This window comes from Balaenoptera musculus, chromosome 7 (genome assembly GCF_009873245.2).
Source record: "Balaenoptera musculus isolate JJ_BM4_2016_0621 chromosome 7, mBalMus1.pri.v3, whole genome shotgun sequence".
In the NCBI taxonomy this organism is placed as follows: domain Eukaryota; kingdom Metazoa; phylum Chordata; class Mammalia; order Artiodactyla; family Balaenopteridae; genus Balaenoptera; species Balaenoptera musculus.
Genome location: NC_045791.1, coordinates 194,196 through 210,419, shown reverse-complemented (window position 1 = coordinate 210,419; position 16,224 = coordinate 194,196). Strand labels below are relative to the sequence as shown.

The following is a 16,224-nucleotide window of genomic DNA, read 5'->3' as shown; positions in this document are numbered from 1 at the left end:
GACAAGCGAGTGCACACGCTGAACACCATGAAGAAAATGAGGAAGACTAAACACACAGGGGCATGACTGAGGGGCCGGGCGGGGGTCTGGCCACTCCCGCAGGGGCGATGTGAGGAAGGCCTTTCTGGGAAGTGAGGTTTGATCTGAGACTTGAACAATGAGGAGACGCTGGCCTTGGAAAGAGTGCAGAGCAGAGGAAGCGGCAGGTGCAAAGATCCTGATGCAGGAACAAAGGAGACACGCTTAAAGGGCGGAGAGAAACCCAGTACGGCCTTGTCGCCTTGACAAAAATCGCGCCTTTCATTCCAATTGCAACGGGGGCCTTTGGAAGGTTTTCCCAGGGGCAACGTCTGATCACGTCCAAGCTCTGGGAGGCCTCTTCTGGCTGCGGTGGTCCAGGCAGAGAGGACGGGGCCGTGACTGGGCCAGGGGGATGCCAGGGGCCGTCGGGCTGGGGCCGTGTTGGCACATCTAACTGGCAGCATCTGCTGGGGAGTGTGCGGGAAAGACGGAGCCTCCACTCAGAGCCAGACGCACAGCTGCTGACCCAGGAGGACTGGCTCCAGAGTGGCCGGGGCTGTCCCACGAGCAGCAAGTGTCTCGTGGCCACCTCTGTCCTGCACACGCGCACAGCCCACCCAGACAAAGCCCCAGCAGGGACACTGGTTTACAGGCATCAGCCTAGGCTGCAAGCACTGCTTGAGAGATCACCTGTAACGTAAACTCTTGGAGTCTTCTACGTGTTGACTCACCTGACCTTCATGACAGCCCTGAGATAGGTCTTACTGGTCTCCTCGGTGACAGATGAGGAAACGAAGGCACAGAGGTCATGGAACTTGTCCAAGATTGGAAACCTCATGAGAAGTAGCACCAAGGTGGGAATGTAAGTTGGTGCAGCCACTATGGAGAATAGTACGGAGGTTCCTCAAAGAACTACAAATAGAGCTGCGATATGATCCAGCAGTCCCACTCCTGGCCATACATCTGGACAAAACTCTGATTTGAAAAGATACATGCACCCCTATGCTCATAGCAGCACTATTCACAACAGCCAAGACATGGAAACAACTTAAATGTCCACCAACAGAGGAATGGATAAAGGAGATGTGGTACATGTATACAATGGAATATTAGCCATAAAAAAGAATGAAATAATGCCATTTGCAGCAACGTGGATGGACCTAGAGATTCTCATACTAAGTGAAGCAAGTCAGACAGAGAAAGACAAATACCACATGGTATCACTTATATGTGGAATCTAAAATATGACACAAAGGAACCTATCTACAAAACAGAAACAGACTGATAGACATAGAGAACAGACTTGTGGTTTCCAAGGGGGAGGGGGTGTGGGGGAGGGATGGATCGGGAGTTTGGGTTTAGCAGACGCAAACTACTATATATAGGACGGATAAACAACAAGGTCCTACTGCAGAGCACAGGGAACTCTATTCAATACCCTGTGATAAACCATATGGAAAAGAATAAAAAAAAGAATATATATGTATAACTGAATCACTTTGCTGTACACCAGAAATTCACACAACATTGTAAATCAGCTATACTTGAATAAAAAACTTTTAAAAACCATAAAAAAAGAAGTAGCACCCAGAATGAAGGGCAAGAGACTTCCCTGGCGGTCCAGTGGTCAGGACTCTGCGCTTCCACTGCAGGGGGCACAGGTTTGATCCCTGGTTGGGGAACTAGATCCCACGTGCTGCACGGCGTGACCAAAAATCAATCCATCAATCCATCAATAAATCAAACACATTTACTAGTGCAAAAAAAGAGTAAAATGATTATCTAAAATAAAAATGAAATAATTTATTAAAAAAATAGAAAAAAGACTGAAGGGCAAGCAGCCTGTCTGCAGAGTCCGTGTCTCCACCACTGGTCTCCGTGCCGGGCGGGGGCGGGAGGGGTTCTGCCCCCCAGGCAGCCACGCTCCAGTGGCTGGGACGAGAGGTCGACGGGCAGCATAGACGCGAGAGGCACCGCAAGACGGCCAAGCGCTGATGCTTACGGGACTGCTTGTTGGAGGAGGGGTAGGCTGAGCTGGCCGGAGGACACGTGTGGGCGGAGGGAGGGGAGAGGGGATGGATTTCAGGGGAGCACTGAGGGGCGGGGAACGAGCTGGTGTGCTGGGAGAAGGTGAGGGCGGGCAGCTGGGGAGGGGAGGCGGAGCCAGGCCAGCGGGCCGCCTCACACCCGTTATGGGCCGTGGAGGCTAAGGGGTACAGGAGCTCCCCGCTGTCCTCTCGAGAAATCACTAGCCAGCACCCTTCTATACGGCCCAGCAATGCTACTCCTGGGTGAGCGCGCCCCAGAGAGCTGAAAACACGTCCACAGACTTGCACATAAATGTCTGTAGCATCGTTATTCTCACCATGCCCTGCTGTCCTCTCGAGAAATCACTAGCCAGCACCCTTCTATATGGCCCAGCAATGCTACTCCTGGGTGAGCGCGCCCCAGAGAGCTGAAAACACGTCCACAGACTTGCACATAAATGTCTGTAGCACCGATGTTCTCACCATGCCCCGCTGTCCTCTCGAGAAATCACTAGCCAGCACCCTTCTATACGGCCCAGCAATGCTACTCCTGGGTGAGCGCGCCCCAGAGAGCTGAAAACACGTCCACAGACTTGCACATAAATGTCTGTAGCATCGTTATTCTCACCATGACAGCCAAAAGGTGAGAACAGCCCAAATGTTTCAACCGATGACTAGATAAAGAGTGTGGTATCTCTGTTCAATGGAATACTATTCATCGTGAAAAAGGAATGAGGTACTGAAACATGCTACGCCGTGGATGAACCTTGAAAACATGCTAAGTGAGAGAAGCCAGTTACAAAAGGCCATGTATTGTAGGATTCCGTGTATACAAAACGTCCAGAATAGGCAAATTCACAGAGGCAGAAAGTGAACAGGGAAGGAGGTAGGGGGTGGAGAGCGACTGCTGTTGGGGACCAGGCTTCTTTAAGCAGTGATAAAAACGCCCTAAAATCAGATAGTGGTGATGGCCGTACTCTACCAAAAACGACTGAACTGTACACTTTACAGGAGTGAATTTTAAGGCATGTGAATTGCATCTCAATAAAGCTGCTATAAAAAAAAACCTCACCGTTCAATTTCCCTGTGCTGATAACTAAAGAAATTAAATTTTCAACCTGATGCTGAGACTTACCTTGCGTGCTGCTTGCTGAAACCGTCTCTGCGCCCAGAACCTGTTGACCCAAGTGTTATTTATGAGCGGATCAAAATTAGGATGAAATTCCCTGGTTTTCTGTGAACACAAAATATAGGCGCATGTTAGATTTAAATTTTAACTCCTGGCATAAAAGCATTTAATAAAAATGTTTCAGAGTTGGATCCCAAACCAAGTTATTATTTGTTCTTCCACTTAATGAGCACTTATTAAGCACTTTTGGTGTACATAGCATTATAGGGAACACTTCTTGGGTTAGGGACCAAAAGTGGAAGGCAAGACTTGGGTTTCAAGAAACGTACAATCTAATCTCATTTTTCAAGTGACTTACAATGCCACATCTATCATATATCAAGACTCGATATATATGTGGATCTGTTTCTGTCTTTCTATTTGGTTTCATTTATCTTTTGTCTATCCATATGCCAATAATACCACACTGCCTTAATGATCTAACTTGGTCATAAAGCTTTGTCTCCTTCAGAGAAAGTCCTCTCCCCCGGTTTATTCATTTTAAGTTAAAAAAATTCTTGAGCCTTTTCTCTTTCAGATATATACGTATATATACATAATATTCATGTTCATGTTGTGTATATATACATATATATGTACTTAAAGAGTTATAAAATTCCATGACAAAGCCTACTGAGATATTAATTGGGATTGCATTTAATCTGTAGATCAATTTGGAAAAAGGTAACATCTTTACAATGCTTATTCTCTTCTATGAAACAAACGTCTATAAATATCTTTCAATTTATTTAGATCTTTGTTATTGTTTTAATGTAAAGTTTTGTAATTGTTAGATTTGCTTCTAGGTACTTGCTTGCTATTATAAATTACATGTCTATTAAATTATATGTTAACGTTTTATTTCTTGTATATGAAAATACAGTAGATATTCTTGTATAATGATTTTATATGCAATTGCCAAATTCTCTTACAAATTCAGTAGGTTTAATTAATCTGGCAATAGATGCTTTTAGATTTTCTACAATCATAGTTAATTATATCTTATAAAATCAATGATCTTTTTATTTCTTTCTCTCCAATACTTAACTTTTCTTGTATTTTTCTCTTATCATACTGTACTATCCAGAACCTCTAACACAATATTGAATAAAAGGGTTTGTACTTGTTTGTATATACAGTACTTCTAATTTTTCGCCAATTAGAATGACTTTTACTGCAATTTTTTTGAAAAAACAATTTATGAGTTTACAAAAGCTTCTGTTTCCCTCATTTGTTAAGAGTTTTCTTTTTAGAAAACTGTGAATATTACATCAAGAAAAAAAAAGAAAGAAAGAAATGTACAGTCTAGAGAGGAAGAATGAAGTCACACAGAAATCAGAACCCTGCGTCGGGCGCTGGGATGCTGCAGAAGCAGGAGGCCAGACCGCGTGGTCCCCCGTGGAGCCCGCGCACCGGGGGCACAAGCGTGTGTGGATCAGTAATGACTGGGAAGGAAGGGGTGTCTGGGGGTGTCGTGACGCCGGCCAGAGCCTTGGGCGCTGCAGGGCACTGAACAGGGGAGCAACGTGAAGACAAAGTCATCGGAAGTGAGTCCATCCTGCGTCGGCCCGGGCAGTGGGCCGCGGAGGAGAGGGCGGAGGGGCGGAACACAAACGGTTCACCTGCGGGATGAGCTGAGGGTGAGCCGTGAAGGGGGACCAGGGGGTGGCCTCGTGGAAGGGCGCCTAGCAGGACTGTGGGGCCAGATGCGACGGGGCGGGGGGAGAAAGAGGTAAAAACAGTGCAGACGTGCAGACCCAGAAGAGGAAGCTGAGAATGGTGGAGGTGGGGAGACTGGGAAGCATTTCTTCGTTGTTAAAATTAAAAACTGGGATAAACAACAAGGTCCTGCTGTAGAACACAGGGAACTATATTCAATATCCTGTGATAAACCATCATGGAAAAGAATATGAAAAAGAACGTATATATATGTATAAGTGAATCACTTCTGTACAGCAGAAATGAACACATTGTAAATCAGCTATGCTTCAAAAAAAATTTTTAAGTAAAAAAAGTTAAAAATTGGGGTTTTAACCAGAAACTATCACATGACAGAGGAAACTCCGGTGGGGGGGGGGCTGCTGTCCCCACTTCACGTTTGAGCACGAGGCACGAGGGCTCAGAGGGCTCTTCCCGGGTCCCAAATCCGAGGTGGAGCTGGGGCCAGAGCTCTGGCGTCTGACTTGCTGTCTTCTTACAAGGGGAGGGGAGGGGGCAAGGAACCCACCCAGGGACCCACCCCGAGGACCTGCGGACATGGGCATGGGCAGCAAAGGGGAAGAACAAAGGAGACCAAGAGGAGAAATCGGAGGTGTGGGAAGCAGGGGCCCATATACAAGGCTGTTAATTTCAAGGGAAACATTAATTACAAGTTGATGCCTGACTTGTGGATACGTCGTAAGAAAAAACACTCCAAAAGGTAAGCAAATTAAAAACTATTAAAAATCTCTTGGTAAAAAGATTTCTATAAAATTGTTTATATGCTTAAAAAATAAGCATATAAAGAGCTGCTGATAATTAGATTCCAAATAAAGAAAGTTACTTACTTCTTCCAGGTCGCGTACAACCCGTTTCGGGTGAACTTCTGTCTTGAGTCGCTGGAATTCGTCATCCAAAACAGGATCTCCTCTATCTAGCTGGGGTTTTCAATCATCAAAAATGTTAAAATGGAATACAAAGGCACACAACTGTATTTCTCGTTGAAACTGGTAGAAACCCATTAAGCCATTGGTCCAATCCACCCATGAAGTTCCGCTGGGAGTGGTGGTTAAAATGATTGTTTTAAGTACACTTACTGTTTAAACATGGAAAGTTTCTACAGAAGCACAAACCCAATACCTTCTTCTTACAATTAGAGGATAGTCTCTGGACATTATTTCTGAGGCATTTAAAATTCACAGAATGGATCTTAGGAAACCGTGTGACACGGGAGTAGAGAGATTTCTTTTAAAAGAAATTTAACCTCCCAGGGAAGCTTTAAGCTCCTCAGAGCCGATGATCCAAGTATCAGGTTTTAACAAAGGCACGTGATCCCTTCGCTTTCCCGGGCGGTGGAAGTGGGGGGGTCTGTCCCTTCCGTGGCTAGGTGTCCCCCGCCGCCTGCTCCCTGGCCCCCGAGCCATCTTCCCTACCCCGGAGCCACTGGCGCTGCCTGGTGGCCCCCAGGAAGGCCGCCGGGCTTGGCAGTGTCTCCCCACACCTGCCTCCACGGCGGGAGGGCCGTGCACCTGCAAACCTGCGTTAGCTTTTGCCTCTCTGTGGTTTTTATTATTTGTGTGTTAGGTAACTTCTAAAACTAGCTTGGCTTTCAGGTATGCTGTTCACAAACATTTTTATAGACTAAATTGGAAGAAATCCGACCACCACATTAACACCCTACTCGAAAATGAGAGGACATACTGGAGAGCACAGGGAACTACACTCAATATTTTGTAATAACCTCTAAGGGAGAAGAATCTGAAAAAGAATAGATGTGTGTGTGTGTGTGTGTGTGTGAGTGTGTGTGTGTGTGTGTAACTGAATCACTGAGCTGTATACATGAAACTAACACAATATTGTAAATCAACTCTACTGCAATCAAAGAAAACAAGAAAGAACAGATGTCTATGATTGTCACCAGGGCGGTGAGCTGTCCGGTCCGATTTGCATGCAGCCGGAGGTTGAGTGTGAGACTGGGGACCTTAGGTTCAAAATACAGATTCCGTGGGGAGAGACCCAGACCTCCATGACGACTAAAAGTCAAATAAAATAGAGGGAATTTAAAGAAGGGATTGGCAAATGCGTTGTTAGACGAAAGAGGAGGGAAACTTCTTGTACCTTTATTTAGACTCTACTCATTTACGATGAACATTTCGGAATTTAGCATTACTGGCCGTCTCCCTTGAGCAAGAAGTCGCCGCCCCCGAGGGTCTGGGCCGTGCGGCTCTCGTGCCCACTTGCTCTGCACCCTCCCTCCCTCTCGCTTTTGCTCGGTTTCCTGCCACAGGGCTCGGCCTCCGCCTTTGGTCTGGACCTGGCTCTGGCTTCGCTCCTGGTCACCGTCTCTGGGTCTCTCTTACCTTCGTACTCTGCAGCTCATGCCCAGCATTCCAGCCCGAACTGGAGCCGTTCCCTGCCTCTAAGTTGGACGCCTTTCTCCTCTTTACTACTTTTCAAACTTATACCGTGTCTTCTGGGCAGCTTTCCAGCTAGACGAGTCCTCTGCTAGCTGGACTCGGAAGCCCCACACTGCTTAGCAGCGGTCTCGGTGACAGTCACAGGCAGCCTCGATTTACAGTTAACCGTGGGCTGGCTATCAGCCTCCCCTCCCAACTTAAGTGTAAGGTTTTTTCTCCTTCTGTGACATCTTGCATACAGCAGGAATTCACAATATTTAGTGAAATAAATGACATCGAATTAGCAGTGATTCTGACCTTGTATTTGTTGTTTACTCTCTGCCGCTCCTCAGTAAGGTCTTTTTTAAATTTAAAGGACATGTGATCTTTACCGAGGTGTACCTGCCTGGGGAGAAAAAAACCAGCTTCCAGAACCCATCAGAATACCATAGTCAACTTCAGGATGGAGTGTCTTAGCCGTACTGCACAGCTGAAGAGGGAGGACACACCGTGGGGTAGAGAAGCTGCAGAGACCACAGCGACACAACTAGGGTGAATAATGTGTTCCACAAGACGAAGCTCATCTTCTAGGGACACACACTAAAATATTTATGAATAAAAAAACCTGGATCCTCAACCTCAGTCATCATTAGGGAAATGCAAATCAAAACCACAGCGACGGACCACGGCTCACCCACTCGGGTGGCTATGACGATTTATGATGATGATGGTGACAACAATCATAACGGAGGAAATAACAGGAATTGCCAAGGAGGTGGGAAACTGGAAGCTTCGTACGTTGCGGACGGGAATGTAAAATGCTGCAGCCACGTAGAGCACAGCTTGGCCGTTCTCAAAAAGTTAAACATAGAATTACCGTACGACCCAGCGATTCCTCTCCTACGCATACACCCAAGAGACCTGAAAAGATAAGTTCACACAAAAACTTGTATATAAATGTTCGTAGCAGCATTATTTAAAATAGCCCAAAGGTGGAAACCACCCAAGTGTCCATCAACTGATGAATGAATAAACACAATGTAGTATGTCCATAAAATAGAATCTTATTCAGCCATAAAAATGAATGAAGTACAGACAGGTGCTGTGACGTGGATGAAGCTTGGAAACACGATCAGTGAAAGAAGCCAGTTACTAAAGGCCACGTGTTCTACGGCTGCATTCATATGAAATAAGGGGCAATGCCACAGAGACAGAAAGTGGGTTAGTGGTCGCCAGGGGCTGGGGAAAGAGGACGGGGCGTGACTGCTTCATGCTTACGACGGGCTTCCTTTCTGGAGGGATGCAAATGTTCTGGAAATAAGTGGTGATGGTTGCACAACACCGTGAACGTACTAAGAACTTCTGGCTTCTACACTTTAAAATGGTTCATTTTATGTGATGTGAATTTTATCACACTTAAAACACCTCTGGTATGTAATGTACCCATCATGGAGTCCAATACGTGTTCAAAGTATATAATAGCAGAGTTCCCCGGCAGTCCAGTGGTTAGGATTCTTGGCTTTCACTGCCGAGGACACGGGTTCGATCCCTGGTCGGGGAACTAAGATCCCGAAAGCGGCACGGCTCGGGCAAAAAAAAAAAAAAAAAAAAAAAAAAGAGGTACAGTAGCTGTGGTTTTTAAAGTTCTGGAGAACTGTCTTAGATTAAAGGAAACTAAAGAGACATGAAAACTACACACAAATTGTATGATCTTTGATTGGACCTTGGATTCCCCACTCCAAAAACCAAAGCCCCCTGGTATAAGAGTCATTACTGGGACAACAAGGTAAATCTGCACATAGGCTGATTATTTGGTGCTTCATCAATGGTAAACCTCTTGGAAGTGATTATGGTGATGTTGGAGAACGTCCCTGCTTTTACGAGCTACGTGCTAAAACCTTTAGGGGTGAGGCTTCATGGCACCTGTACCTGCAACTTGCTTTCAAAGGGATCAGGGGGGGCTTCCCTGGTGGCACAGTGGTTAAGAATCTGCCTGCCAATGCAGGGGACACGGGTTCGAGCCCTGGTCTGGGAAGATCCCACATGCTGCGGAGCGACTGGGCCCGTGAGCCACAACTACTGAGCCTGCGCCTCTGGAGCCTGTGCTCCGCAACAAGAGAGGCCGCGATAGTGAGAGGCCCGCGCACCGCAATGAAGAGTGGCCCCCACTTGCCGCAACTAGAGAAAGCCCTCGCACAGAAACGAAGACCCAACACAGCCAAAAATAAATAAATAAATAAATTTATACAAAGGGCTCAGGGGGATAAAAGGTGTGTCTGCACGTGTGCATTTGTGCGCGTGTGCATGCGTGTGGCGTTAACCACTGACCCTACATCAGTGTGTGTGCCTCTTACTGGCAGGGTTAAAATCTTTTAACAAAAAAGTAGGGGGCTTCCCTGGTGGCTCAGTGGTTGGGAGTCTGCCTGCCAATGCAGGGGACACGGGTTCGAGCCCTGGTCTGGGAAGATCCCACATGCCGCGGAGCGACTGGGCCCGTGAGCCACAATTACTGAGAAAAAGTAGGGAGAAAGTATTAAGTGAACAACACATGATCAAAAGTGAATTTAGGGACTTCTGGGGTGGCACAGTGGTTAAGAACCCGCCTGTCAATGCAGGGGACACGGGTTCGAGCCCTGGACCGGGAAGATCCCACATGCCCCGGAGCAACTAAGCCCGTGCGCCACAACTACCGAGCCTGCGCTCTAGAGCCCATGCGCCACAACTACTGAGCCCGCGTGCCACAACTACTGAGCCCGTGTGCCACAACTACTGAGCCACAGCTACTAGAGGCCGTGCTCCACAGCAAAGAGAAGCCACTGCAATGAGAAGCCCGTGCACCGCAACGAAGACCCAGCACAGCCCAAAATAAATAAATAAATAAATAGATAAATAAATAAACAAAAACCAAAATTTAGGTTGTGATTTCGAGTCTGTTACAAAGAAGCATAGGTGGAAGGGAAAACACGAGGGTTAACAGTGGTCACTGGACTAACAGTGATTTTTTTTTTCCTCTTCTACACTCAAAAAAAAACCTTCAAGTTTCTAAAATGACAACGTGTCCACTTTTTTTACAACAGGGAAAGAGTATTTTTTTAAAATGGTCCTGGGTAACCTGGCATACGCCCTATTCAACTGAGGCCAGACCCCGAGTACAGACTCACACAGGATTCTGTGAATTCACAGAAGGGGCTGTTTCTCCTGAAGGGGTGGCAGGGTGGGGACACCTGGGCCGGCCCCAGAGCTCAGGACGCGTGGCCTGTCTGGGCGGCATGTGGGCTCTTAGTTCCCCGACCAGGGATCGGACCCGTACCCTCTGCAGTGGAAGCGTAGAGTCTTAACCACTGGACCGCCAGGGAAGTCCCTCCAGGAGTCTCTGTTTGAACTCAGTTTAAGAGTTTCTAAAGTTACTTCAGCTGAATCTGTACACGTAGATATGCCTGGTGTGATATGGTAAAAATTTGTAAAAAGGGTTCCATTTTGTTTGCAGGAGCACAAAGAAGAAGCCCCGCGTCTGAGTTTGAAAACCTGCGTCGGGAGCCTCCCCGACCCCAGCCTGCACTGCCGGGGTCCCCGGACGGCCTCTGGGGCACACAGCCCAGGACACAGGGGGCTCGGGGTGGGGGGAGCGGTGATGGGGCGAGACCCGGGGTGCCTGTCACCCTGATCGGTCCTGAGCAAGCGGGGTGCGCTCTGGCTCTGCCACTCGTCATGCTTAGGAAGCAGCATGGTTTGGTCACATTAGCTTATTCCCAATAGAAACTTCACTCTGAAACAGAAGGTCCATTAAAGGGAGAGGATAATCAAATTTTTCAGAGGGCATAAAAAGGTATTACATTTCATTGTGTCTCATGGATAAAAAGCCATTACCAAAAACACCGTCACTTGATGCAAATAATTGCGCAATACTTACCACTTAAGGTGATTTTTGAGCTCTTCGTAAGTGTCCTGTCTGACTTTCTGTTCAAAGAGTGCTTCCTTCATCTGTCTTGTTTTTGAAACCTCAGTGCCTTGGTCCAAAACTGAGGGAGGGAGCAAACACGATTATACCAGTAATCAAATCAGAATCACTGGCTGAGAGAAAAACACATTTCTAATGGCAAAACATAACAGCGATCTAACTGAGTTTTGCTGCTGCTGCAGATTCTGCCCAGGGGCTGACTTACGGAGGACCAACTGCTTACCTTCTCTTAATTCTTTAACCTTCAATTTTCCTGGTTCTTGGTTTAGAACAGTTGCCACAGCAAATGGATTCGATAAATCTACTGGAAATCTCAAGTTCTGATATTCGATTTCCTGAGACCAAACCAGGAGGGAAAAGTCATTATTTGCCTTCTCTGTCATTCCTTCCATCGTGGTTCACATAACACCCACTTTACCTTAATCTTGGGAGGCTTTGCCTTTGCTGGCAGTCGGTGAAAATGTACACGTGCCCTTGCCTTTTCTGGAGGAACAACTACTTTCCTAGAAAGAGTATTTAATCTTTCAAATTCTTCTAAGCTAGGGTTGAAAACAGATTTTGAAATTAGTATGTAATGCAACAACTCAAGGCTCCTAATTTTCTTTCTTTCCAATAATACCATGACTTACACTCCATTAAATATCAATACTATATCTAAACTAAAAATCAATCTGAGTGCTAAAACAGTGGTTTACTGAGATAAACGCAAGGTCAGGATACCGGAGCGTAAATCATACACAAACAGCTGTTTGATGGCTGTTTCCTTATGTTCTCAAAGAACATAGCAAGTGGAGAAGAGGACAGGCTGGAAAATGCTCTCAGCGTCCAGCATAATTCATTTCTGGGCTGTTGGTTTCCCACAGCTAAACTTACTTTACCACATTTAAAAACTCTTACATTGATTTATGTTCCTAGTAAAAGAATAATTTTGCCCACTGTTTGTAGCAAGATCTTTAAAATAAAGTGATTCAGGTTAATGTTTGAGATCTTTACTGTGAATGAAAACTGCTTTAAACATAGGCAGGTATAGACATGGCTGCTTCCATGTCTGCAGGAACTGCTTATTTATCATGAGAGGTAGTGGAATCACGTATGTTTATAAATGCTACCCATGAAAGCATTTCCTTAAGCAAGAATGTGTGAACACGTGTTTGTGGGATGACACGTGTCCATGACGTTACAGAGGTAAGAGGAGAGATTGCGACCATTCATGCATTCTGACATGCCAGGTGCATTGGCCTAGCGCCTACTGACCCGGCCCCACTGCACAACACGGGCCATAGGCCTGCGATCCCAAACTTAACGTGGCCTGTGTGAGGGTCCTGAAAGGTCACGGCACGGGAGAACCTGTCCACACTGACTGACGCGCTGTGAGGTGCAGGGACGAGTGAGCTGTGGCCCGGCATCTGCATCTCAACAGAGCTCTGATACCACCTCTGCCGTAAATATCTGGGAAACAACCCCAAATTTCTGAGGGTGTTAAAAACCAGTCTCCTAAAGCAACCACACTCCAATGAAAATTAACAGCAACGGCAAAAAACCCAGTCTCCTTAGGAAGTCTAATTGCTAGTGTTAAGGATGGAAATGAGAAAACGAGAAACTAAAGAGTTATGTGGGATTGGCAGTGCCAAAGTCAGGACATATGTGAGTGCATCCATCATGCACCCAACTCTGAAACAAAAAAGCAACCTATGACGCCTCCAGAACACACTGCAGCTGGGTCATTTTTCTCCTTGCTGGTGGAATGTCTGTTCTAGCCCCACCTGCAGCCTGGGGAGACACAGTCCTTGAAAACATCAAGAGTGCTCTAAACAAGATATTAAACTCCAGTTGGGAAACCAAAACATCAGTTAGAAAAGGTCTGCTCCCGCTCCTGCACGGAACTTGGGCCGTGCAATGTGCCATCGTATGTATGAACACGTCTGTGGAAGTCAGAGTCAAAGAGGGACAAGTCAACGTCCCCCTCAGGCGATGGCGCCGAGGAGGCGGTCTGAGTGTCGCAGCGCGTGACTCGAGCTGGCCAGTGGCGTTCTGCTCGGCCAGTAACTGACGCCAGGAGAATGAGCGCTGGTTTCCATTTACATGCAACGCTACTTCTTCATCGGCTGACTCATTTAGTTCCACCGTGGGAACTTGCAAGATTTGGGCTCAGCGGGCCACACGAATATTCTATAGTTGACTTAAGCTGCTTTGGCTTTTTAGAAAAAAAATAATAACATAAATATATAATAAACCATGGAGCTAGTTCTTATTCTGATACTAGATTGTTACTCCACTTTATTTAATATGCCTAATGATGTTACTGTGTGATGTGTACCTGTGCATGAAGGGGAGAGGAGAAAATCAAACTTTTTCTTTATCATTTTCAAAATATTTGTAAGGGTTTTCCAAGGTTGGGGTTTATACTGTGACATTTTCCTTTCCTCAGTCATCTCTTCCCCTCTTGCCAGAAGCAACTACTGCTACAAGTGCAAAGATATCCTCTGCATTGCTGTTGTATCTTAAGTGTATTTTATGAAGGTTCATCATTTAAATAAGTTTTTAAAACTGACATAGAATTGACATAAAACAGTATATTAGTTTCAGGCATATTAAGTACGCTTTTGATGGCATTCTGCTACAAGAAACACAGAATGAAAGGAAGGAAGACCTGGGGTTTTGAAAAAGTTTGAAGAATACACAGAAGCCCCCCCAGGCGGCCGTACTTTAAAGTCATGTTGGGGCAGCACGTGCCGGTGAAGACACACTCGTATGGCTGAGAGTTGAACTGTGAAATCCACAGCTGCACTTTTATCTGTGCGATCCCACACTGAAAGGGGGTAAACGTCACTGTCACATCCATCTTCCCGTTCGCTGGTATTATTCCTGGGAGGAAAGACATGAGAAAACGTGATGCGTTCTCTTCCTGCCAAGTCCCGGCAAAGAGGCTGACACACACACACACACCACACACACCACACACACACACCCATACACTCACACACACACCCCATACAGTCACACACACCCCCACACACACCATACACGCACACCACACACACCCCATACACTCACACACACCACACACACACCATACACATACACCCCATACACTCACACACACCACACACACACACACACACACCACACACACACCACACACACACACACACACCACACACACAAACCATACACACACACACACCATACACACACACCACACACACACACAAATACACTCTTCCCGTGAGAAACACCAGTATTTCTATTATCTTTATATAGTCTTTTCATTAAATACACGTGAATCAACTTCTGCACGTTTACATTGATCTTATTTATCCAACTACTACCTTAATCCTTTATAATAATAACTCGATTGTGTCAGTTATATAAACATATACCTATCAATCAGCATTGCTGACTCAGAAGTGAATTCCCAAAACCATAATCTTTAAGCTAATTCCCACATGTCAATGTTCATGCTGTAAGCCACAAGGAAAAGCAAGGAACACACATAAAAGTTTGTGTCCAAATTATTCAGTTCCCTATATTTTTGTGTAATTTGATTCTCTCCTTTCAAATCTTCAGGATGGATGACTGTTCTCTCCAAAGTCAGATATCACACGATGTTTATTTCTCCTTTGTATCTCTGGTGCCAGCAGCACTTGGAACCCAGTAAGTGTTCAACAAATATGGAAAGGAAAATAAAAGGCAGGGAGGGAGGGTGGGTCAATGCCCTAAGTGTGAGAGAGGCTAATGTTTCTGACTTCCACTGAAGGCTCTCTGGTTTGCTTTCTAGGTGGTTCCCTCTGTCCTGGTGCATCAGGTCTTTCTATGGTCCCTGCAGAGGCCTTGTACACACCCTCATAAATGCCTGGCATCCCCCCCTTCCCATCCATGGCCTCTGAATCTTGGCCCACCCTCTGCCTTGCTCTCTGTGCCAACCGCACAGCCCTTTCATTCAGCCATCCAAGCATTCAGTGAGCACTGCTGGGTGCCAGGCACTATTTTAGGCACTTGAGATACAGCAATAAACAAAGCAAAGTCCCGGAGTTCCCAGGGTTTACATGCTAGTCGGGATAGCAAACAAAAAGAAATAAGCAAGTGAAGATAAACTCTCAAGTCGTGGCATGAATACAGAGCAAGCCTTGGGGAGGCAAGTGAAGCACAAGGAGCTGTCTGAGCGACGGGGACATCGGGCTCACGTGGAGGAGAGCAGCCTCTGCTCCAATCCCCAGACACGGGCTCCGGCACCCCAGGGCCTTGGCATCGCCGTTCCCCAGCCTGGAAAGCCCTTCCTCCAAGTCTTCTTTCAGCTGCTGATTCCCACCCCTGAAACCATCTCTCTGCCGTCTGTCTCCCCTACTAAGTCTCACCAAAGCAAGTGCCTGCTCATTACAGGTGTTCCCAGCTCAATAAATAAAACTTCAAAGCCTGCGTCAGCCTACGTGTTTGCGTCAGCAAACTCCTCCTGACGCTCCACCCCCAAGAGCCTCCACCCCCGACACTTCATCACCCTGCAGTCCCCGGGTGCCACCCCAGCTGTCACCCTGCTATGTCTACCAGTCTCCCAACTAGACTGCAAGCCCCTAAGGCAGACAACAGGCCCCAGAGCTCTTTTATCTTCCCAGATCCCAGGCACGGTGCTTCAGAAAACTACAGAAAACCCTAAAGACTCCACCAAAAACACCTGTTAGAATTAATTTAAAAAGTCAGTAAAGTTGCAGGATACAAATCAATATAGAAAAATCAGTTGTGTTTCTATGCACCAACAACAAACCATCAGAAAGTGAAATTAAGAAAACAATCCCACTGGGGACTTCCCTGGTGGCACAGTGGTTAAGAATCCGCCTGCCAATGTGGGGAACACGGGTTCGATCCCTGGTCCGGGAGGATCCCACATGCTGCAGAGCAGCTGGGCCCGTGCGCCACAACTACTGAGCCTGCGCTCTGGAGCCCGCGAGCCACGACTACTGA

At 46.5% G+C, this 16,224-nt stretch overlaps 1 protein-coding gene across 1 annotated transcript in view; it reads right to left on the bottom strand.

The window, feature by feature from the left end:
- The window catches only part of CFAP221 (cilia and flagella associated protein 221), a 79,183-nt gene that overhangs the window by 20,094 nt on the left and 42,865 nt on the right, over nucleotides 1-16,224 (bottom strand). The window contains exons 8-14 of the mRNA XM_036856971.1: nucleotides 13,974-14,133; nucleotides 11,687-11,807; nucleotides 11,492-11,603; nucleotides 11,221-11,329; nucleotides 7,629-7,716; nucleotides 5,763-5,852; nucleotides 3,184-3,282 (exon numbers count right to left, since the gene is read on the bottom strand). Of these exons, the coding sequence (XP_036712866.1) occupies nucleotides 3,184-3,282; nucleotides 5,763-5,852; nucleotides 7,629-7,716; nucleotides 11,221-11,329; nucleotides 11,492-11,603; nucleotides 11,687-11,807; nucleotides 13,974-14,133 (779 nt within the window). The remainder of the gene's footprint in view (nucleotides 1-3,183; nucleotides 3,283-5,762; nucleotides 5,853-7,628; nucleotides 7,717-11,220; nucleotides 11,330-11,491; nucleotides 11,604-11,686; nucleotides 11,808-13,973; nucleotides 14,134-16,224) is intronic.